Raw genomic sequence first — 24,710 nt, forward strand, 5'->3', positions numbered from 1 at the left:
CATCTGCGAAGGAGTTCCACTGAATAGCAAACTGAAGAGATACTAGAACAGCGAGCTGCACACTGGAGGTGATAATCTGCGGAGAGGTATCACTATACAACAAGCTGTACAAGAGGAGGTGGCAATCTGCAGAGGAGTTCCACTGAACAGCAAACTGAAGCGTCACTGGAACAATGAGCTGCACACAGGGGATGATAGTCTGCAACTGGCTACGTTGCTGCCAAAAGTAACACGGCCTGCGCTCCATTACCGTTAATACTGTAATTTTTACCTGGATTTCTGCTCGCGGCTCCTGCGTGCAGCAATTTAGTAATCTGGGACCCGATCGCGGGCCCGGCATGTGACATCAATATTGCTGTGTGACTGATCATATGGCCGACTCGGTACTTTTTACCTTCGCATTCTAGCTGGACCAATATGCAATACGATGTAACACTTACCCTTGTGTATCAAACTCCTATTGTCCCATAGATTGTAAGCTTGCGAGCAGGGCCCTCTTACCTCTCTGTCTGTATGTATTACCCAGTATTGTTTTATTAATGTTTGTTCCCAATTGTAAAGCGCTACGGAATTTGCTGTACTACAGGCCAAAATCAGAATAAGGAAATGGTCCTAAAATAGCAGAGTGAGAGATGGATTCCAACACGGACTCCCCCTGGCGCCCTGGTCTGGTCTTGCACACTAAGCTGCAGACAGCAACAGCAGGTATCAAGGCCTCAATTAGTTAATGAACAGATGCCCTCAAGGCAAACATGTATAAATTTTACCATCTTAATGAGATAGTAGACCGGAAACTTATTCCAAGCAATGACTATCAGACACTGTGGAATCTATTATGTAACTAATTCGTCAGGTGCCATTCCCACTCACCCTCTCTCCTGTTCAGGCCACCGTGCCACTTTTCCCAGCGTTGTCAGCGGTCGGTGACACACTGACTGCCTAATTTCATTACGTATAAAGCTGACTCTTGCTTCCTATTGCTGCCAGAGTATTGGCTTCATTCACTCTAGCTCCAGTGTTGTTTCTGCATTTCAACTGTTGATTTTTGGTTTTGACCTCTGCTACTCTTCCTGACTACCCACTTGGATTCCATTATGGCTTTCCTGATTACCTGGTTTAACATTAGCTATTCCTGACTACTTTTGCTGCTCTATGATTTGATTAATTGATTCTCTGGCTATGACATTTGCTGTTCCTGACTATCGTTTTGGATTCTGATTCAGCTCCAATATCCGACTTGACCTTGGCTTGTCTGACCATTCTATTCCCCTTGCTACTTCATTAGTGACTGGTATTGAGGGCCACGACCTGCATGTCCCACACATATAAGCCCACACCTCCTTGTGGGTGTCTCTGGTGAACACTGGGCACGTGTTAGACTATACACATCTTTGCTCAGTTGTGCCAACTACTGGTAAGCAGCTGCCATCAATTCCCTTGTGAACATAATTTTACTAAAATTATTGGACATTTGGCTGCTGTCTAAAGAGATTGTCAAATTGTCACCTATAACCAGATATTAAATAAATCACTATAACCAATAATGAATAAACAATTAAAAATGTCAATACAAATGGCAGAATTATACCACTATAGTCAGCTTGAAGAAGTTAGTTTTATTCACACATGAAAAGCTAAAATATAAAAACAATCATGAATCATTAAAATCAGTAAATCCACCATAAATTACTTTGCATATTAATACCTTTTCATATAAAGAGGTGAACATTCTCTTAAGTAGATATATTTAAATCTTAATAGCCTTTCTGTGCCCTTACATAAATTAAATACACTTAATCCAACTATGAAGGTCGTTACCCAGCATAAGATACTTCCTTTGACAATCTCAGCCTCATGTTTAGGAACAGACGAATCCCCGCAAATAGGAAATAGAAACTACAGTATAATAATTACCCACTATGTGGGATCCTTTATGGAAAATATTGTGGTTGAATCCTATAATCATGTACACGCTGAGTGGAGTAAATGATAAACAGGTGGCCACCTGATATCTGATATTCGATCTCCCTTTGCTGGTATTGCTCTTCAGACAGAGTACTGATTTTGTACAAAGTACAGCAGGAATATAACTGCATTGATGAAGGTCTACCCGATCGAAACGTGTCAACAAGGGGAAGTGGTGATATTGTGACTTGCCCATAGCTATTTGTATCCAGTTCTTAGGCCAGAACGCTAGTTCAAAATTTTTATATATTCTTTATTTAATATGTTACACAATAATATCAGCATGTCACAGGGTACAGGTGTCAAAATGTTGTAACTTACCAAAGTTTTTTATATACGTGAGCAAGATATACAAACAACTTGGGAGAAGACAGACAGACAAGGGTATATAGGGAAGGGAATAAAAAAAGGGGGAGACAGAGCAGATTAAGGAGAAAGGAAATAATCCAGGTAGCTGGGCAGCGTAAGACTACACCGTACATAAGGTAAAGGAAAGGGAAAGGAGGGTGAGTACCATAAGCAAAGGGAGTGAGGAAGTGTAATTACAGTGTTGTCTCGAACTAGTGTATTTATTGAGAAGGGGGGAGGAGGCAAATCTGAATCGATACTCATCTAACTCTTCAAATTCCAACCAATTTAGCCAGGTAGCCATATATTCGGATGATCAGTCGTACATATATACCCCTTTACATGGTTCAGTTGTGCTGCTATAGGTGTAGAACTAAGCAGATTTCTCCTTTTTAAACCAACATTCTGTTGGCGACTTAATGAATCCCTTTTACAAGATTCCAGCATAATACTTCAGATTACTCAATTCTAAGAAGAACATGTTTTGTTAAATCAAGATCCACACATTAGCACCATAACTCTCTGTGATGCTCATAGAGCAGTAATCAGCAGATACTTATTCAAATTAGCTTGCTGTCACAAACAGGAGCCCAATAAGAACATTCTTGTATTAACCAATCAGCTCCAAAAACTGGAAAGCATGCACCAATCTACACACTCTTGGCAAGTACACTCCCACCTAGAGACAGTAAGTGGTGAACTAAATGTCCTACTTTTGTCACAAATTGAACAAGGTCTGAGATGGTTAAATCAAAACTATGTAAAGGAGACAGATAAATTACATAATCATCATCATTATCTATTTATTTATATATATAGTGCTACTAACTCCGCAGTGCTGTACAGAGAACTCACATCAGTCCTTGCCCCATTGTAGCTTACAATCTAAATCCCCTAACACACACACATACACCGAGAGAGACTAATGGCAATTTAATAGCAGCTAATTAACCTACCAGTATGTTTTTGGAGTTTGGGAGGAAACCTGGAGGAAACCGGAAATACTGTAAAACATTCCAACTGACTTTGCTCCTATATTTAAACAAACTCTTTAATGAAACTTTAAATGGTAAAATGTTTTCCTCTTAAGCTCTAGATGATCTTAACATAAACCTGGTAAAGATTCATATATGTGTAATAGCTATCACCATATTTCTGTAACAGACAATGATGTGGAACTATTTTCCAAAATCTTAGTCACCAGACTGAATCAAGTACTTCCATCATTAACCTGCACCAATCAAGTAGGTTTCATTCCAGGAACGCAAGAGCTAGGTAAAAGTATTGATCTATTTCAGAGAATCAATAGATTTAGCCTCCCATTCCCCCCCTGCTATTTCCCTAGATGCAGAAAAAGCTTTTGACCACATTCTCTGACTCTTATGTTCGCTACTCTGGGTAATTTTGGAATAGGTCGAGATCTCCTCAAAGGCATTATGGCTCTTTTTGCAAACCCTTCGGCTATATTAGCAAGTAATGACAACGTGTTCAAATACGAAAAGGTACTAGTCAAGGATGTTCGGCGGGTGCGGTGTTTTTTTTTCAGCCGGTTAAGAAGGACTGAATGTGCCTGTGCCCGGCGTATACTTCTCTGGACGACAACGCCCACTCCCCTCCCATTGACTGGCTACTGGAGGGGAGTTACCTTCTCGGCTGCAGGTACCATTCGTTGTCCCTATCACCTGAGTTTAGGGACGTTCTGCTTAGGGCTGCACTTGTCATTATCACCCCTTATATTTACATTAATTATTGAGCCATTAGTAGACCTCATCAGACACAATCTCAATAATAAGGTATAAAGGTGGTAGATGAGACTTAAAAATTATCATTATTTGCTGAAGATATATTTCTCATTTTAACTATTCCATATACCTCCATTCGAAAGCTTATATAAAGTTCTCAACTCAGTTTCAGCAATCTTGGATACTAAATAAATACCAGATAATGACAAACATTCCTTAACACAAAATAATATTATAAAAAAAAAATACTTGAGGATCTAAATTACAACCTCTTATTACTCACAGTACAAAGAAAAATTTCCTCAAATCTTTTATTAAATTCAAAAGGACCTGCGTGCATGCGGGAGGTACATTATCTCCTAGTTTGGTTAGATATCTGCTGCAAGAACTTATATTTTGCCCCATACTTTATATCTGTTCCAGATGATTCCAGTTTGATTCAGTACCCTTAAGCGAGTGCAAAAAGCCATAAATAAGTTTGGGTAGACAAACACCACAGATTGACGGTTTCTACCCTTATATATCAGCTGCAATATGTGCCAACTGGTAGCCCGGTTCTCCCCCCATCCTGTTCCAGATAGACGCATCTAAAACTGGGGTTACTTTTTGAACCTCAATCCTAAACTCCTCTAAATTTTCTAGGTCAGTTATGGATTATATTATTATTATTATAAGTTTGTTATTAAGTTTTCTAGAGCCACCTGGCTTTATATTAAGAAATTTAAGGTAACTACAACACTCTCTCCATTAACCTCAGTCTGGGAACATCTTGATTTTCCACCAGGCTCTCCTCCTGCTCTATGCAGTCTTCCCTGGAGGAAACTTAATGTGAAAGTTATAAATATGCTATTTCTTACAGTCCTTACCTAGACTGCAATTAGTTAGGAACCTCACTTCATGTGAGTGTCTGTATTATTATAATCCTAATAGGAAGAGCATGATTTCTACTCTCTATCAGTTACTCCGGACTGCTATTGCAGACTCTTTGTTGGGACATGAGATTAAGTGGTAAAGGGACCTGGCACACCCAATTGATGAGGACATGTGAGCAGAATTAGGGATGGGTTCTCCAGGACTTCCATCTCCACTTTGACTAAAGAAAACACATATTCTACATGGTACACAGTGTACACGAGACTTCAGAACATACTGCTAGCTACTTCCCTCTATGCTGGCGGAACTGTGGGATTAGAGGAGGCTTTATCCATATTTAGTTCATACAATACTTGAACAGATATTGGACACTAAATTTCTTCTTTCTCCTTGGTCTGTTCTTCTGTGCCTCCTGGTTCCTGGTTTAGAGCCCCCAGTCCAGCAAGCTTATCTCCCATATTCTAAATGCAGCCAATACCCTATAAGTATTGGAAGAACCCATGCCCAATGCCCAACCCCCTTCCACATGTCAAGAATAAACTTTGGTTTATTTCCTCTACAAGTTTACAAGTTGTTAAAATGATTTATTGGCTAGGTTTGTTTTCTCTCTGTCTCTTTATTATTGTACTACTGTTAAACTGTTTTTGCTTAATAATAAACTTTGTACAAATTGTCAAATGTTTAAAAAATTACTTTAGTTTAGTTTTCACCTTAACATCTACCCTACTAGTGTAGGTAGCTTCAAGTACATTATGTTATTAATTTATTCTTTTTTGGTAGCTATTAATTCAATAAGGTTTCAGATTGCAGTTTTACCAGTTGCATCAGAGACTTATTTCATTTCAAATTCATTTCCAGCCTTAGTATCACAGTGTAACAATGACAGAGAATCTGATAAATACTCATAAAAGATGAATATATTATATATATATAGCAAAACATTACATAAATATTTTTAAAAAACATAACTGCCTTCATACAGTATTCATATATGCTTAATAACAGACCGAAAATATAAATACTTGTAACTAAAATTATCAGCATTTTCCATCAATTCAGTACCAGGCAGTGAACATGTAATTGTTGTAGTATTTACCTAATCTGTTAGATACGTTTAAATGTTGATTGCATAGAGAGGAGGTGATAAAGTGCCTGTGGTATGTGCCATGTACAGAGGAACAAAACTTTAGAATGCAGTGCACATTGCTTAAAGATTACTTTGACTAGCAGTGGTCGAAGTGGAAATATAGAATTGGAGGTATATACAATGTAAACGAATGGCAGTTTTATGATCAAAGCAGTAGGAGAAGGGATGCTATGGCATACCACCATATACCACTTAGAACTTCTGGTTAATATATATTATGGTCACTGGTCAATAAATTATAGAAGAAAAAAATATTTTACATGTTTTTATATATTTGTTGCATTTCTTCAACAGCCCAAACGGAATGCAATGTGAACAAACTGAAAATGCACAGGCATCTGCCATAAAGCCAAGCATGTATTTGGGGATAACCCACTGCCTCATTGCACTTGGACTACTGCAATGTACTCGATCTTGGTTTCCCAGAAAAAGAATTGTACCGCTTGCAGCTGGCACAAAACGCAGTAGCCAGGCCTGTCCCTGCAACATAACACCTGGGGGTATATTTACAAAACTGCTGGTTTGAAGTAGGCACCATCTCCAATTTTTTTCAAACACATTCTAGCTGTCATTTTGTAGACTGTACTAAATAAATGACAGCTAGAATCTGATTGGTTGCTATAGGCAACATTTCCACTTTTTCAAACCTGCAGTTTAGTAAATATACCCCCTGTTCTGAATTCCCTTCACTGGCTGCCTGATAGATGCCAATTCAGTTTCAAGATTGGCTTATTGACATTCAAAACCCTACATAAAATGGTCCTGGGTACTTGAAGCAGCTTCTGAATCTCTATAATCCACTCATTTTGATCCGCAGATGAAAGACTACTAACAATATCTAGAATCTCCTTTGCTTTATACAGAATACAAGCTTTTAACTTTGTGGTTCCTACTCTCTGGAACATGCTGACTCACAACCTGTTTACTTAAACATTTCATTAATGCTCCTTTATTTTCTAAAAAAAAACCTAAACAATTATCTGTATTCTGTAGGGTTGGGGTAGGGTGGGGTACGAGTGTGCGTGGAAGTAAATTGTGACAACAGGTAGAACGACATGTTAGTTGCAACTGCTGTAATTCCCGACATATAAGAAATACAGACTTCTTGAAAAAGGGACATACAAGAATTGCGAGAAAGGAACATACCGGCACTGAAATTTACATCACTTTCAAGGGCAACAGTTACATTCCTGCTATAAATGGGGCAATGCGAGAACCCGCCGGCTGTAGAATGTTTTTTTGGGAACGTTTCTACATTATACAGCTGGTGGGTCCTCACATTTCCACCATAATAGCAGCAATGTCGGGAATTACGGCAGTCGTGATTAACATATCGTTCTAATTGTTGTCGGAAATTACTTCTTCGCTGTAATGACTACCACCGCTTCTGTAATCCTTTCTATATTTATTGTGCATCAAGTGTTTTTTCTTAAAATTGATCTAATGTTCCCTTCTGTGAAGTCATCTAAAATGATTGGCACTGATGGCTTTACTGAGGACAACTATAAGCAATTTTGAAATATTTCCCTCCTTCAATTTTTCTCCTTGATTAATGCTGCCCTCTAGAACAGTGTCATTCAGCCTTTGTGCATGCTGAGAGCACATGTTACGGTTATACAGAAGCCAGGCAAAGATGCAAGTGTGTAGTAATTATAGATCCATTTTAATCAATGTAGATATCAAAAGATCTCAAAACTAAGGTTGCTCATAATAAATCCAGTTTTAGAATCTCTTATTTATATAGGGGCAGAATTAATTGGCTGCAATGTTCCTGAGATCATTGTGGTTGCACTTTATTACCATTTATATGGTAAAAAGAAACGCTTACTTTTGCTCGCACCGCTATGGGGCGCGAGCAAAAATGAGCGGTACTTTCACTAAAAAAATCTTTGTGTGGTGTCTAGCGCCCGTTCTGTGACACTACCCGGCGATGTTTTTTAGAATTGAATCTGCCCCATAATATCCACATAATTCTTTTTCTTATACATATTGCTCAAGATGATAAGGCTCCCCTGATGCTTCTGGCTCTTAATGCAGATAACGCCTTTGATTGTGTTAATTTGATCTAATTAGAGTTGCTATGCCTCTGTATGGCTCTCCAACGCACTGGAAAGCTGTGTAGAGCCACTGATGTAATTTGCAGGGCAACGAGTTAATTTATGTAAGTTATCAGTCCTGGTCAGGTGACAGGAAAGAGGCAGTCTCACGGGATTTTGAGGACAGGACATCACCCGCAGAACAGAGAGCCTATTCCAGGAAAGCGCTAGGTAAGTAATTGTAATAATATTATTTTAATTGTTGTAATGTGCTAAATGTTAACATTTTAGGCCAGTGTTGGCTAACCTGTGACGCTCCAGGTGTTGTGAAACTACAAGTCCCAGCATGCTTTGCCAATATATAGCAGCTTATTGCTGGAAGGGTATGCTGGGACTTGTAGTTTCACAACACCTGGAGTGTCACAGGTTAGCCAACACTGTTTTAGGCTAACAAACAATTTTGGTTGGACAGTGGTGATCTAGGCAGTAGCACACACTTTCTCAACCCTCAACTACTTTCTTTCTTTTCTCCTCTTTCTCTTTTCATCATCTACCTTCTTTTTTGTTCATGATGAGAGTGTTTTCAGATGTTTTATGTTGAGCAAGTTTTCTACAATCTGTACAATATATAAAAATAAATATAAGCATTGCTTACATTATGCTGATTATGATGATGTTTATCTTATTGTTTTTGATTGCCACACAATAAAAACTATCGAATGAACAAAAACAAAAGAAAAATAGATTCTGGAAATAGAATCTAATAGATTAGAAATGTTTCATTAAAAATTGTGAAAAATATAATTTATACATTCCATATTTATACACATGGTTCTCGCACCATTCCCTTTACCACGGGGTTGTGCAAGAGTAGGGTTCCAGTCCCACCACCACTGCATTTTCAGGTCACCTATGGGCCATGTCCCTCTGGAGCAACATGCATTTCAGGCTCCAAACACCACCGGCCTTATGGCATCAAACCAAGGAGATCTGCCTATTCAGGGTGTCCTGTACTAAGTGTACTAGGTCAGATACTACACTTGAGCTTAGCCAAAAAGACAAATCAAGATTGACGTTTTAAAACTCAAACTGGACATGGTAACTGGCAGAGTCCCCTTGTTTGACTCACAAGGGCAGCATGACTCGGTTTCACTTGGAACACCAAATCTCGGATCTGTCGGATTAGACAGAATCCGAACCACTCAAATCTAGTTTAAATAATTAGATGTCCAGTAATTCATAAGTATAGTAAGGATGAATTATACAGATCTGGATTTTGTTAAAATAAACAGCAATATTTTTTTTTTTATAAAAGTTGAATCAAACACTGGAGCTACACTTTGGCTCTAACATAAGTTTGGCTTTGTTGTCATTATACAAAGAATGACTAAAAGCTTCAATTATATCAGAAAGTAAAGGAAACTTTATATCAGCTCTGGCAGGAATTTGTGTAAATGCAATTATGTGTCAGGTGTATAGAAAACATACCTATGCTTATTATTTATTCCTTTGTGCAATATAAGCTTCAATAAGCTTGTCCACTCCCCTCTATACTTTTACTTCTTAATGCATATAAAAACCCATTTCAGGAAGTACAAACACGCACAGAAAATCAGTTTTGTTATGTAATACGATATCAATACACCTGTTTTGTGTATGGGTTTGAGAGAAGTCTGCACCTACTGCACCTCTGTGGAATGCAGGGCATTCTCAGCTAGTGCAGAATAGCTACTTATACACCCACATATACAAATATTGAATTCGTTTTTCAGGGCAAGATTACTTAATTAACGGGTGGATAATGTGCATTATGACTGCTTTTTCTGCTCTGTGATTGTGGATATAAGTCTTTGCTTGTAAATGATTATTGTTACTAATATTGTTTTCTTTTTGTCTGCATTCTAGTAGAATGTACATGAGTAAGTTAAGCTGGCCCCTATCAACAGAATTTCACATTTCCCTAGATACAGACTGTGGCAGTCAGCCAGTAATCTGCTGCAACATTTGATATTTTTAAAACTGGTCTGACACAATTTAGAGAATGTATCTCTTACTGTCTTGCTGATAAGTTCAAAGTGGGGCTGTCATATACACACATCAACACACTAAGCAGATATCTAGAGTCACAGCCTATAAATAAACATGTTACATGTAGTCTGTGTCACAGCTGCATTGTTCCTTCTCTATGTGCTACCTGCCCAATGGCATTTCAGAGTCTTACGTACAGCTCAGATTATGTTTTCTCTTCTTACTTTTATTTCTCTTTTACATCCCACTTCTTACCCCTCCTATCTCCATTCTCCCAAAATGCTATATATTTCCATACACGCAAGATTCATATCCACTATTTCTGCACAAGTACAAGAGTACATAGAGTTTATAGTCCTCATCCTCCTTTGAGATCTGATCAAGCCTCACACAGTGTTTAGGATTTAATTCCCTGAGCATTAGTTTGGCCCTGAAGATGTCTTGAGAAGAAATGGCAGATAGTGTAGGACAAAAATAAACCCAATAGTCAGCTGAGCTGTAGTTTTTCATCATTTCTATACTGGTATTTCAAATAAAGTTTTTATGCAAACACTTTTAAAAACCTGCCTTTTATTTAGCCCCTTACCTCTTGATAAATAGGACCCTGGCTCACAAACACAGCACTATACAATGGTTAAACTTCGCCCTGACTTTTCTTTATTGATATCACAGATTGTCCTTCTTGACCCTTGGGGAGCGCTAAATCCATTTGTTAAAGATAAAATGGTTCTCTCTCACGTCTACAGTGTCTATTCAATCATTGACCTTTTCCTGGTTGATAAATAGCTCTTTCAATCCATTTAACATTGAACATTTGATATCGGGTGACAGGTGTCATTATGCTAAAAGAATTATCCCAGAGAGAGGTATTCTGGATTTACCAGCTAAAGATCATTTTTCCCTTAGGCTTGAATAAAAGTTATGAGATTGACCCTTAGTTTTAATTGGCATTCATATACATGTAAGAAAGTATCTCCTCTTTATTTTTTTAAATATGATCTGTGAAGATCACATTCATAATTACTGCTTTTACAATCTCCTTAACATTTTATTCTTACTTCCCTACTCTCCTGGAATGTCCGGGAGACTCACCAATTTCTGTGAATCATCCCGGATTCCTGGGAAAGCAGGCCACCCTCCCTTATCCACGTCATCAGGACCCACCAACGCTGAGCATGGGCGCCACTCATGTCACAATTCAGAAATGGACGGGCCTGATGATGTAAATCAGGTCATCGTGGCCTCTTCGCCCTCTCACTGACACAAATTCACATCATCGTGCTGCTCACAATTACCCCTTGGTTACAAAAAAAAAAAGGAAGTATTAGGTGGCTATATATGTTGTAGGCTATTACACGTTTTCATATATTTAGCCATGATCATTCATAGGATTATATTTTATATTTCACATTCTATATTAATTTATATTCAAATTTTAAAATATTTTATTCCATGTGAATTTCATTTTATTTTAGTTGCCATTGTAGACCATTTGCAAATTACTGCGTAACCTGTAAATGACACTTTTGAACATGCACAATGGCTGGATTATGCTACCGGCACATGCACGGTTCATTCCAATAAATGGAATCCACAGTCCGAACATAAAAAATACTACAAATATAATTTTGCTTAGTACTGATGTTTTCCATGTGATCAATAATCTCCGTCACATTAAGGTCCATCACAACCTCCTATGCAGATTTACCGGACTAGAGGAGAGGACCTAATTATGTTAGGGTACATGTATCACTAGCTAATAAAGCCACAACTGGCCCTCACTCTCCTTCTCTAGGAAATATCTTAGCAAGAGTTCAAGTCTGCTGCCTCCATGCACAATAGGAACCACATTTAAAGTATCGTGGTATTAGTTGGGAGTAGGATTTAATTTAAAGTAAGCTAAACCAATAATGATGGATTTGTACGTTAGACATGTACTCCCTCATCCACTTCTAGGTTTTATTGTCAATATCATTATTCATTTTAATATTAAAGTTTTTGCTTCATCAATGATCTTTTTTGGTAGTGTACTGATCTCCCCTCTTTCCTTCTGCATCCTCCTCCTCCCTCTTCTTAAAAATTCAATAACGAACAATGAAACAAAAAAATAAAGAAATTAAAATTATGAGGGGGGTGTTCCCTCTTTTACAGGGGTGGAGATTACCTACCTACTTAAAGACTTGAGCTACTGATACCCAGAAGGTGACCTTAATCAGCAGCCATCCTAGGGGTAGATTTACTAAACTGCTGGTTTGAAAAAGTGGAGATGTTGCCTATAGTAACCAATCAGATTCTAGCCGTCATTTTGTAGAATGTACTACATAAATAATAACTAGAATCTGATTGGTTGCTATAGGCAACATCTCCACTTTTTCAAACTCACAGCTTAGTAAATATACCTCCTAAATTTTTACTGGGATGCCATTCACACCATCCATTTGCACTACAGGAAAGCGCATTTGTACGCACATTTCCATCAATGTTATAAAATAATCAACACACAAATAATAATGGTGTCTCAAAAACAAATAAGTCTTATGATTTACTTAAGACATAAGTGAGGTTAAACTGAGCAGTAATTTAGGAGTAAAAAATAAAAGGTGATAATAAAGTGGATGATCCTAAAGTGATAAAAGGAAGGACTTTGAAATGATATTTCCATTCTTTCCATGTGCATTTCTTGTAGGCGCATATTGATATTACTGGGCCGATTTCAAGCACTGGGATGTGGGTGTGCACTTGTGAATTCACTTTGCACAAACAGAAAAGCTCTGCACTCTTGCACTTTCGTAAATGATCTTTAATGGCTCTGAATGTGCACGAGATTAGGGTCATGGCCCATAAGACACACCAACAGCAAATTTAAATAATGCCAAATGCATTATGGCAGAACAAGAAAGCAAGGGAGTCAGAGCTGGTGCTGAGATCTCCGTCACCCACCGGTCTAGGTCAGCGCATGCGGCGTGAAGACCTAATCACTGCAGAAACACCAATTTTTTTTTTCTGGCATGGGCTGGTCGGAGGGTGTAGTTCCACGTCCCTCTCTATTCTCCCCACAAAAGAAGTGTTACTGCGCATGCGATGCTCCCCCATACAGAACGGAGCACAAGGTGGAACAACACCCGACGGCCTGCACACTCAGGCAAGCCAGCAGGCTGCCCCAGTAATGTGGCGCACTCCTGCCAAGCATTCCAGGCTTACAATATTTCTCTGGCCAGGGATACAGTATTATAGCTATTATATTATAGCTATACTTTCTCAAGAATGCTGTGTACTTTAATAACTGTACATTACTATTCCGCTTTTACTCAGATGTCAGATCTGTATGACAGGTGCACTTTACATTTACATTTTTGCACCACAAAACATAAAAAAAATAAAAATACTAGGAATATTAAGTCATCCATATTGAGGTTCATACTTTGTATGTAAATTATATTTGTATGTAACTTTTCAAGTAACCATATCAGTGAAGTAAGTGTGCATGCAAATTTTGTGGCCCTACCTCTGAATATCAGCAAGTGGAACTGCAGTAATAAAAAAAATGGTGCATATGCTTATAGATTGGTACATTGCTGTACAGATAAAGACCAGCATGCTCTAACAACTGGTTTTATTGCTTTCTTGTATAAAACAAGTTGATCGATACACAAAACCAGGGTAGGCTATTATAACAAACATATTTACAAGGATCATACTGAAAAAAAATGGACTTATATTTTATAAATTACTTACATTAGAGTTTTACACCAGCTACAACAGGATATATGTACTTTTGATAAAAACATCCAATTTGATCCAAATCTAGACTACTAACCTATGCACAATTTACTGAGGTACACAATAGCAATTACCCAGAGGGCATCTTGGGTACATGTTTAGTCACTGTATTGTTGTGATACAGGTACATTCCTTCTCACCTCTTGTCATAACACTGCCTATCGACACTGTACTGGAGAAAAATGTAACCCATTCACAGTTACTGAATGAATATATATATATATATATATATATATATATATATATATATATATATATATATATATATATATATATATATATATATGTGTGTGTGTGTAATGACCTTCTCTGAACTTTGCATTACGTTTTAGAACATAGTTTTAAAAACTAGCAATATAAAAATCAAATTCAACAGTTGAGTGGTGCAATGATTCTCAAACTGGAATTTCTTTGCCCTAGAAAAAGGCTACATTACTCAGATACTCTATTCAAAGACGTATACATTAAAATATTATTGTATACCACATGGTTTGTTACATTAATAAAAAAAATATTTGAGAACTCAAAGTGTATTCTTGTACACCAGTGAGGGGCAGCGTGAAGTAGAGGGCCCAAGGAGCAGCCCTCCAGCCTTCTGCCGTGTAAACTCTGTGCACTGTGCAGAAGGTGTTATGTGACATGAAAGTTGGCTGCCCCTGTTGTAATAAAATTGGTAGCAGCCTGCTGGAGGGCCGCTATAGCAGGCTCTGTCTGTTGCCCACCACTGAAGCACATAGCAAAAGGCAGGCATTTTGTGGGCTAAAGAAATAATACAAAATTAAGCCTTTCAGTTATATACAGGGGCGCACGCAGAATTCCCCCCCCCCCCCCCGAAAAAAAATATAGAGAGAGATGCGGCCGCTCATGTGCAGCAGCTCCGTTTCGGCAGCACTGTATTGTACAGCAGCCGCGGTGCTGTCAAAGAAGCATCCGCGGCGGTGCTGTACAATACAGCACCGCCGGACGCTTCTGCCGCAGCTGCTGTACAGTACAGTGCCGCTATGAAGAACCAGAAACCCTCCCTGCGTGTGCCCCTGTTATAGGACCCAATATTGCCTATGCTTTGCCTATATAACCTATACTTTACAGATAGCAGGGGTTAAAAGACTATAGTGAGATTACTGTCTCACATAATCCAAAATAAAATGTTATTACACACCCTTTAGTATGCAACAATTTAGTAAGCTAATAAATTCTTGCACTATAAACAGAGTAGAATGCTTTTCTATTCTATATCTAGAAACCAGTGACATCAATGACGAGCTCAGAAAAGTCATTGGTTCCTAATGAATTGATAGACTGTATTTTCATAAATTCTGGTTCAGTCCACAAAATAGCAGCCTCAAGTACGTAGGATTGTGTGCTGAGCACAAGTGTACTAGAGTTAAATTAGAACAGAGACAATGCCTGTATGATTTGTTTTTCTTTTTTATCTAGAATTCAGCATCGGGCTGGGTTATAATGTATGGCAGGGGAAACAAACATTAATTTTGAAGCCACAAACGTTCTACACAGAAATGCGAAAGCCAATTAAAAGATTGAAAAACAGCAAAATTGACAAACAAAAAGGAAACACATTTGGGTCAATACACAGAACATTTAAATCAATAGCTCAGTGGGGGGTTACTTTATAACACACATTTTCAAAAATGAATACACATACTCAGAGGCTATTACACTATAAATTATTATAATTGCTTACTCCGCTAGTAGCAGAACAGATTCTATAATACTACTGGAGGTTTCTAGATGTTCAGTTGTATCTTGTGCTTATATAAGTCCTTCTGGAGCCTAGTCACATGTGAAAGTAGAAACAAATAACAGGAGCGTTTTATTTTCTTATTTAACGATCCGAGGCATGTCGCTCCACGCCTGGGATTTCTTCTTGGCCAGTTCCATCCAAGATGGTTCCTCAGAGACTGAAAGGGTTTGTCGCTTCTGTGGAGTTTTTTCTTCTTTGTCTGTCAGCAAGGACAACTGTGTAGCTACAAAAAGAAAAAGGAATTGAAAGAAATGTACACTGCATTACATTCTGTTTCACATATGTCATATGACAGCCCCCTTATCAGACATGGTAGAAGTAGAGATTCTAAGTAAATAATTCTGTCTTTACCAATGAGCTATGATAAAATAAAGAAATAAAGGAATAAATAAAAATTTCATTTTGATCATATTAATAGAAGGAAAAAAATGTCAGACTTTGGAATAAATTTCTATCATCAAAACACAATACATCTGTTTTTAACATTCCAATTAGGATTTACAACATTTGACCCCAGGAGCTGCATCATCTAAATTGTAAAGTCAGGTATGCTGATGTGCATTGTATAAGAGCTCATAGCAAAGACTCTATGGAAAGTTAATCCTAACTGGAGTAAACTGATGTACCCATCCATATATGGTAAACAAACTACAAGCATGAAGAGAAAATGGGGATGCTACTGGCCATATGGCTAAATCACAGGATACCATTAATGTTATTGCAACATTCATTACTTCAGCGAAGGGAAAAAAATTAATTCTAAAGTATAAAGTATAGTTTAGGATATGCAATAATTCTATGAGAATATTCTATCATGTTTTGATTATCTCCTGAGACAACTAGCTTTGAATGAGTTGGAGTTAGCAGTGGGATCTTCCCAAATCACAATGCCCTAGGGCTAGACATACTCCCTCCTTAGATTGATCAAATATCTAAGTATTCCAGATAAGTTGTTAGATACCCTTAACCAACTTAAGTATTCCTTTGAGCATAACTCCCGTCCAGACTTTATGTATGATGTAATCATCATGGTTTTACCATTTTACTGTGAGTCATACACTGACTACATCATTACTAAATGCAGATATTAAAATCTTCGCATAAGTCTTGCAAAACAGATTGCCCTCTGTTATCTACTCTGACCAGGTTCATTTCCAACAAAGATGTGGTCATCAATATTATAACTATTCTTTAATTTACAAGTGCAACACAACAAAATTGGTAATACAATAGCACTGGCCCTTGACGCTGGCAATTTTTTGTGGGCAATTCTTTACATATACATACTAGTCCAAACTTTACAAAATTGGTCATATTTTATTTACATCCAGGAACACAAGTTAGAGATGAATGGATATCTATCAAAAATGTCAGCTTCGTAAACAAAGGTGCCCCAATGCTTGCACTTGCAATAGGGCTTCATCCAATCATTAGCACAGGGGACATAAAAGAGTTTGTTTGTGGAGGGTAGAATGTGATGTTGTTTATATACAGTATACACTGATGACATCTTATTTCATCTCTTTTACACGGATTCAAGCTTGAATAAGGTATTAAAGTTATATACAGCAAAATATTTTGGTTACTAATTAACTGGGTTAAGTCAGTGCAATATGATCCATTTACAGGGCACATTGGCAGATTGCTGCAAAAGTTGGCACCTTTATATACTTGGGGATTACAGGATGTGAATGATTGTATAAGGCTGAACCGGTACTGTGAAAAAGCCCAAGTAAGGTCAAAGTTCAAGCCTGGTGGAAATACCAATATTAGCAGTAGGTAGGGTGAACATACTGAAAATGGTACTAATGCTTAAGTTACTGTTACATACAATGCTATGAAACTCCAGGCAATATGCCAGGGTGATGTGGGGAATTTAACAAATACACAATGGGAATACATTTTGGAGAACACTGGGATTGTGCACAAAGGTGGGCCCAGTTATATTATTTAGTGTGTGTTATACTCCTGTAAAACATGCAGTCAGACTTTGGTCAATACCACAATATGTAAAATGCCATTGGATACTGTGACTTCATAGGGGCAGAATGGTGGCTTACTGGTTAGCACTTCTACCTTAAAGCACTGGGGTCATGAGTTCGATTCCTGACCATGGACTTATCTGTGTGGAATTTGTATGTTCTCCCATGTTTACGTGGGTTTCTTTCCACAGTCCAAAAACATACTGGTAGGTTAATTGTCTGCTATGAAATTGACACGTGTGTGTGTGTGTGTATATATATATGTAATATGTGTATATATATATATATATATATATATATATATATATATATATATATATATATATATATATATATATATATATATATATATATATATATATATATATTTATATATGTTAGGAAATTTAGACTGGAAAGTCCAATAGAACAGGGACTGATGTGAGTTCTCTGTACAGCGCTGCAGAATTAGTGACGCTATATAAATAACTGATGATGATGAGGATTCATATGACCTGCTGCTGCTTCAGACTGCAAAGGTATAGAGGCTGGTATTCTCAGGGACATATAAAATATGTACAAGGTAGAAAACAAACCAGAGATTTGATTCTAGGAAAGGACATAACACTTGAACGATGGGTCCCATAGCAAAATTTGGGGGTGGGGTGATTCGCTCTCAGGGCTATTAGAACATTTTATATTAGGTGAGAAATAAAACATTCACATTTAAGAAAACTCAACGGTAGAACCTGGCTGATTGCTATATGCAATACCACATTTTAACACTTGGTACACCTTTTTATACAGAATTATTACTATTTGTTCCAAATTGTATTGAGCACTTCAGTCACCTCATGTATAAATGCAGTTCTAGATTATACGAGTCTGTGGGTATAGTTTTGGTAGGGTTTTGGTCCATAGAACTGGATAATTTTGAATGCGCCGAGCTAAACGTAGGTTGGGTAAAAAAATTAGTAGTGATAGATATTGGGGGTTCAAACAGCCGAGGCGAGTGGTAGGAAATTGGGTAATGGAGGAAGGAACAGAGGAGAATGGTGGACAGACAGGAGAGATAGTAGAGGGGGCTCGTGCGGAAGAAGAGGGGTAGGTGTGGTAGAGGGGGGTAAGTGTGTAAGGTGAGATAGAAGGACAGGGATTAGAAGGTAGGAAAAGGAGGTAACACAAGAAAGAGAGAAAGAAAGGGGTAGACAGGACAAAGATAATGCTGATATGGATAAGGTTTGAGTTGAGAATAATACAGATGGAATTTAGATAAAACGAATAGAATGATTGTGACCAGATGAGAGAGCTATTGAGAGCAGTGGGAGGGCAGCAAAGGAGGAAGATTTTGAGGATATGGTTTCATTACAACTCCAGAACCCTCAACCCCCCCTCCCGCCCACACACAACCCCACACCCACTAGCAGTCTTTCAGACTTCCTTTGCCAACTGTCATATATTTTCCTTGAATCCTGATGACTCTCCTTAAAGATTTGCACACACACCCTGGGCTCACTGGAGTCAGCCTCAGTTTCATCCCCTTCCCTCCTGACCTCTCATTTAGACTTATTAACCCTATCTAACACACACAGGCATATAATCAAGTCACACAAGTATGTAAATACTTCTTAAACGCCATTATATGTTCACGTAATTTGATATTCTGAAATGGTCTACAACTCTCAGATCAATAATGTCTTTAAGTTTTTAATTTACAAATTCAAGGAACACACAAAAAAAAAATCAGTGTTTAAAACAAAAATATATGACCTAACACCAAACTCAGGGGAGGCACTATCTGCAGTGTAAGTGGACAGCTTGCCCTAGGACCCTGTAGGTGAAGGGGAAATTTCACTGTGTTCCCAACACACCTCCCACCGACCTGTACACATGTTGCTGTTGCCTTTTATTTTTTATTTTCTTCAGTTGTCCAGTAAAATGCCTGTCTGACAGGAATGATCTAGTGTGGCCCGAATGCCAGAGGCAGGAACTACTAGCGAATGGCTACTTAGAGAACAATCAGCCTATTTTCCGATTGGTTAGCTGCAAGTGCCAAATCTGAAGAAATGTGCTACATGTATGGCAAAGCGGAGGGGATTGAAAAGTGGGTGAAAAAGTGGGCTTAAGGCGGTACAAATCTGAACAGAGCAGGGTGGTGAAAAAAGTGTAGTGGGGAGAAAAAAAATGAAAGGAGAAAAAAAGGACATGAGGCAGAAAATAGAGCTGGAGACAATACAAAGTTGGGAGAGGAAGCTGGGGATATTGCTAGGGAGAGGGAAGAGTATTTTAGTGAGAAGGAGAGCTGATGAAAAAAAAAAAAAGTGAGTCAGTAGTAGAAGAGAGAGAGCTATATGATGACATGCTTCTGCTTACCATTATTATTATTATTATTAATTTTTATTTATAAGGCGCCACTAGGTGTCCGCTGCTCCGTACAGAGACAAACAAAATAACAATATGAGGAGAGACGGCACAGAACAGTAAACAATAATCACAGTAACTCAGTGAGCTCAAGGCACAGCTAGAGGGGCGGGGGAAGGTCAGCCAACAATGGCACCAAGAAGGGAGGGCACGGATTAGAGGGAGACCCCCAGGGGAAGAGGAGGAATTGAGAGGGGATGGGGGAAGAGGGTCCTCAAGGAGTAAGGCTAGGTAGCTGGCGAGCAGAGTTAAAAGTGGTGAAGACAGGAGGAGAGAAGACCCTGCTCGAAGGAGCATACAATCTAAGGGGAGGGGAAGACTGACAGAGAGACACAGGGGAGAGAGGGAGAGAAGGAGGTACGGAGGATAAGGATAGGGGAAGGGGAATGAGGGGGAAGAGTCAGAAGTAAAGGTAGGAAGTTAAGTGGGAGACTGGAAAGCTTTAAGAAAAAGGTGGGTTTTTAAACACCGTTTGAAACTGGACAGATTAGGGGAAGTTCTGATGGAGCGGGGGAGCTGGTTCCAGTGGAGAGGGGCAGCACGGAAGAACGCGTGTGGGAGGAGGTGATCAGGGGGGAAGAGAGGCGACGGTCATTGGCCGATCGGAGAGGGCGGGATGGAGCATGGATAGAGAGGAGGGAGGAGATGTAGGGTGCTGTGGAGTTGGCGAGGGCCTTGTATGTAAGAGTGAGGAGCTTGAACAGGATTCTGTAGGGTAAGGGGAGCCAGTGAAGGGATTGGTAGAGGGGGGAGACAGAAGAGGAGCGGCGAGAAAGAAAGATGAGCCTAGCGGCAGTGTTAAGTACAGATCGAAGGGGAGCGAGGTGAGAGTGGGGGAGGCCAGTAAGGAGGAGGTTACAGTAGTCTATGCGGGAGATGATCAGAGAGTGAATAAGACATTTAGTGGCATCTTGGGAAAGGAAGGGCCGGATGCGTGCGATGTTACGCAGCTGGAAGCGGCAGGATTTAGCAAGAGAGAGAATGTGAGGGCCAAAGGAGAGAGAGGAGTCGAGGATGACCCCGAGGCAGCGAAGTTGGGGGACAGGGGAGATAGAGGTGTTGTCGACAGTGATAGAGAGGTCAGAAGGGGGCGAGGGGGAGGGAAGACTATGAGTTCAGTTTTGGCGAGGTTAAGTTTGAGGAATCGAGAGGACATCCAGGAGGAGAGTGCTGAAGGTGGCGAAGAGGCGGCGGGGGTTAGAGGATTGGGAGAGGATAAGGGACTTGAAGAAAGATTGTTTAGCGAGTGAGAGGGCAGAACTGTAGGATGAGAGAATGAATTTGAAGTGGAGGAAGTCAGCCAGGGAGCGGGATTTTCTCCAGTGGCGTTCAGCAGTACGGGAGCATTTTTGGAGGAGGCGGGTAAGTTTGGAGTGCCAGGGTTGGGGTTTGGAGCAGCGGGGGTGGACGGAGTGGGCAGGGGCGACCGCATCCAGAGCAGAGGTGAGGGTAAGATTGTAGAGGGAGACCCCCTGGTTGGGGCAGGAGAGGGAGGAAAGGGGAGAAAGAAGAGTATCAAGAGAGGAGGACAGAGTGGCCGGATCAAGGGCATCGATGTTGCGTATGGATAGAGTAGGTTTGGGCAGGGGGGGGAGCAGGAGAAGAGGAGAGAGAGAAGGAGAGGAGATGGTAATCAGATAGAGGAAAGGGAGAGATGGAGAAGTCAGAGAGATTACATAGGTAGGAGAAGACAAGATCAAGGGAGTGGCCAAGGGAGTGGGTAGAGGAGGAGGTCCATTGGGTAAGGCCAAGGGAGGAAGAAAGGGTGAGCAGTTTGCAGGAAGCAGGGTCAGAGGGATTGTCCATGGATTGTCCTGGAGAGCCAGGTTTCAGTAAGGGCGAGAAGGTTAAGGGAGGTGGATAAAAAGAGGTCGTGGATAGCAGTCAGCTTGTTGCGAACTGATCTAGCATTCCAGGGGGCACAAGAGAAAGGGGGAGAGGAGAGAGGGGAGATGGGGATGAGGTTAGCAAGATGGGCGGAGGGCAGGGAGGGGCAGGAGATGTAGGGCGGGGGAAGAGTATGGGTATGGAGCGAGAGCAGGGAGGCATAGTAGGGAGAGAGAGGGGGGACGGGACGGAAAGGAGGAGGGCAGAAAAGAGGGTGGAAGGAGGAGGAAGGGAGACCAAGAGCAAAAGGGATGAGGTCGGTAAGAGAGGCCTATAATGATGGAGCTAAGGATAAGGCAAGGAGGGCTAGGAAGACAAACAGAAATAGAGCAGGGAGGGCAAGGAGTAGCAGAACAGGGAGACAATAGCGATAAGAAAGACAATGGCAAAGTGAGAGACAATGGCAAAGTGAGAGACAATGGCAAAGTGAGAGACAATGGCAAAGTGAGAGACAATGGCAAAGTGAGAGACAATGGCAAAGTGGAAGACGAAAAGGTTAGGACGAGGATGCTAAGAGCGGAATAGAAGGGCAAAGTCAGAGACAAAATGGAGTACAGTAAGCAAAAAATAAAGTTTGAAATAAAAATAAAATCAGATGCAGTAAATAAATACAATGAAATGAACAAAAAAAAATAAGAGAGGGTAAAGGTGACCTAGTGGTAAAATAGAAATGAAAAAAAAAAGTACAATGTAAATGAGATGAAAAATGCAATGTGAAATAAAATGAAAAATACAATGTAACAGAAGAATGGACTAAAGAGAGCAGATACCAGGCGATGAGGAAGGAGATCGCAGGAAACAAGCGAGTCCAGGCAGTCACAGGTAGTAGCTGGAGGGACAGTGATCTGAGGGAAACCGAGTTCAGGCTGGATGAGAGGTCCGGGGAGTCACTGAGTCACAGAGAGCAGGTAGGACCAGTGTACTGGAGACCAGAGGTGAAGAAGGACCAGGAGAGCCCAGAGGTTCCGGAGGACCAGCGATCAGGAGGGCCAGATGAGACGGCAATGGAGCGTCAGTAGGAGCAGCAGGACGGGAGACCACAGAAGACGGAGCAGCAGGACGGAAGACTTTGAAGGAGCAGCAGGAAATCACGGGCGGCGAACCAGGAGAGCATCAGAAGGACTGGAGAGAGCAGCGTTGTCCCGGAGGAGTGTAGTAGAGAGGGCCACAGGACCGGAGACAGCCAGAGGACCAGGACCGGAGGCGGCCGATGAAGGAGCATCTTGGAGGCAGGAAGCGGCCACGTGGTCAAGACTGCAGGCGTCCAGCGGAGACGGAGTCAGACGGGCAGCGGGAGTGGAGAGCATGGCAGACGGACCGACGTCAGGCAAGAGCATCGTAGAGTAGGCAGGAAGTAAGATGTATCCGGGACCCAGGTCAGGGCGGAGGGGGAGGCCGGAGAGTGAGGCCGAAGCCACGGCCTGGAGTGAGGAGAGTTGCCGGGGAGGGTTAGATCTCCCATCAGCCTAGTTCCCCATCAGCAGCAGCAGCATTCGTCAGCAGCGGGGGAGGCAGGCATCAGCGTGGAGAGTGCGGGAGCCAGAGGGGATTCCTAGCTGGGCTCCGACGGAGGGCAGGAGAGCGAGGAGGACACGTCTGTCCTGATCAGCAGCCAGAGCAAGATGTGTAAGGTAGTACCATACTACCATACCTGAAGTAATTGGATCTGGTTGTACATGGTGTTATACAATATTCTGTACGTTTGACGTGTACTTTATTTACGATCTTTCCATATATGAAGAGGAAAGATATCCTGCATTTCTAACCTACCTACTGTATATTACAATTCAAACTAATAGACATATTGTTAGTGCAAGCTTGGCCAAGATAGTAAGCTCCCCCACCAGTGAGCAGTTGGTCTCTTCAGGTGCAATGAGATGTGTACATTTAAAAATGCAATGTAGTACTTCTAAATAAATCAATAATCAAATGTAAAATAGAAACACAGCAGAGAGTGTACTGCATCTAACCTATACATATATTACAACCAGGGGAGGGCTGGCAAATTTTAACCCAGTGGCAAGACTCGACTCAGCAGCCTATTAGGAAAAATTTAATGAGAAAAAAAAAATGCAGGTGGCCCAGTGACCCAGCCCAAGGTAGGCCACCAGGGACCAGCCCGGAGGGCATACGTCCCCCTGCGCTTCAGGGGGGGGGGGCACTATATCATTTATTAAATCATACCACTCACACAAAGAATTTACTTTCTTTCGCTGGACTAAGGTCCATATTCTGAGCATATCTTAGACCTAGGCCTTTAATGGCTTGAGTGGCATACCAGGGGGGGTTGAGTGAAAGCTCTGCACAGTAAGGGGGTGTACATGTAGATATAACATAATGAGAGTAATTATACTCTCTAGATACACTTCTTAGGAGGCATGTCTTTTACAGGTACTGGAGTGTTATGAAATGTGATGATAATGATGACACCAGCAGCACTCTCTAGCCACTTCTGATTGGCTGCATGCGTACTGAACCCTCCAGCTCACTATTTCATTCATTAGTGTTGTGGCTATATTACGTCAAATCGTGGCTTTCTATTTGGATGCCTTATTTACTATTTCCATTTGGTGTTTGCATTTAATTCTATTTTATATGGACACTGCAAACTTTGCATTTATTAATAATACTGTCAAGAAACATTACTCTCTCTTGTGTATACGACACTTCATTACATTATATTGTGCAGGAATAGGATAATGTGACATTCACATTTGTAACCAACACTGTCAAGCTGCATCTCTACACTTTATTTGAGCA

General features: G+C 40.3%; 1 protein-coding gene across 2 annotated transcripts in view; it reads right to left on the reverse strand.

Annotated features, from left to right (window-relative positions):
• Positions 1-14,927: 14,927 nt before the first annotated feature.
• The window catches only part of CRACDL (CRACD like), a 76,469-nt gene continuing 66,686 nt past the window's right edge, over positions 14,928-24,710 (reverse strand). For both annotated transcript variants that reach the window (XM_075200147.1, XM_075200146.1), the window contains exon 11: positions 14,928-15,904. In XM_075200147.1, the coding sequence (XP_075056248.1) occupies positions 15,759-15,904 (146 nt within the window). In that variant the 3' untranslated portion in view covers positions 14,928-15,758. The remainder of the gene's footprint in view (positions 15,905-24,710) is intronic.

The sequence above is a fragment of the Mixophyes fleayi genome, chromosome 2 (assembly GCF_038048845.1).
Source record: "Mixophyes fleayi isolate aMixFle1 chromosome 2, aMixFle1.hap1, whole genome shotgun sequence".
In the NCBI taxonomy this organism is placed as follows: domain Eukaryota; kingdom Metazoa; phylum Chordata; class Amphibia; order Anura; family Limnodynastidae; genus Mixophyes; species Mixophyes fleayi.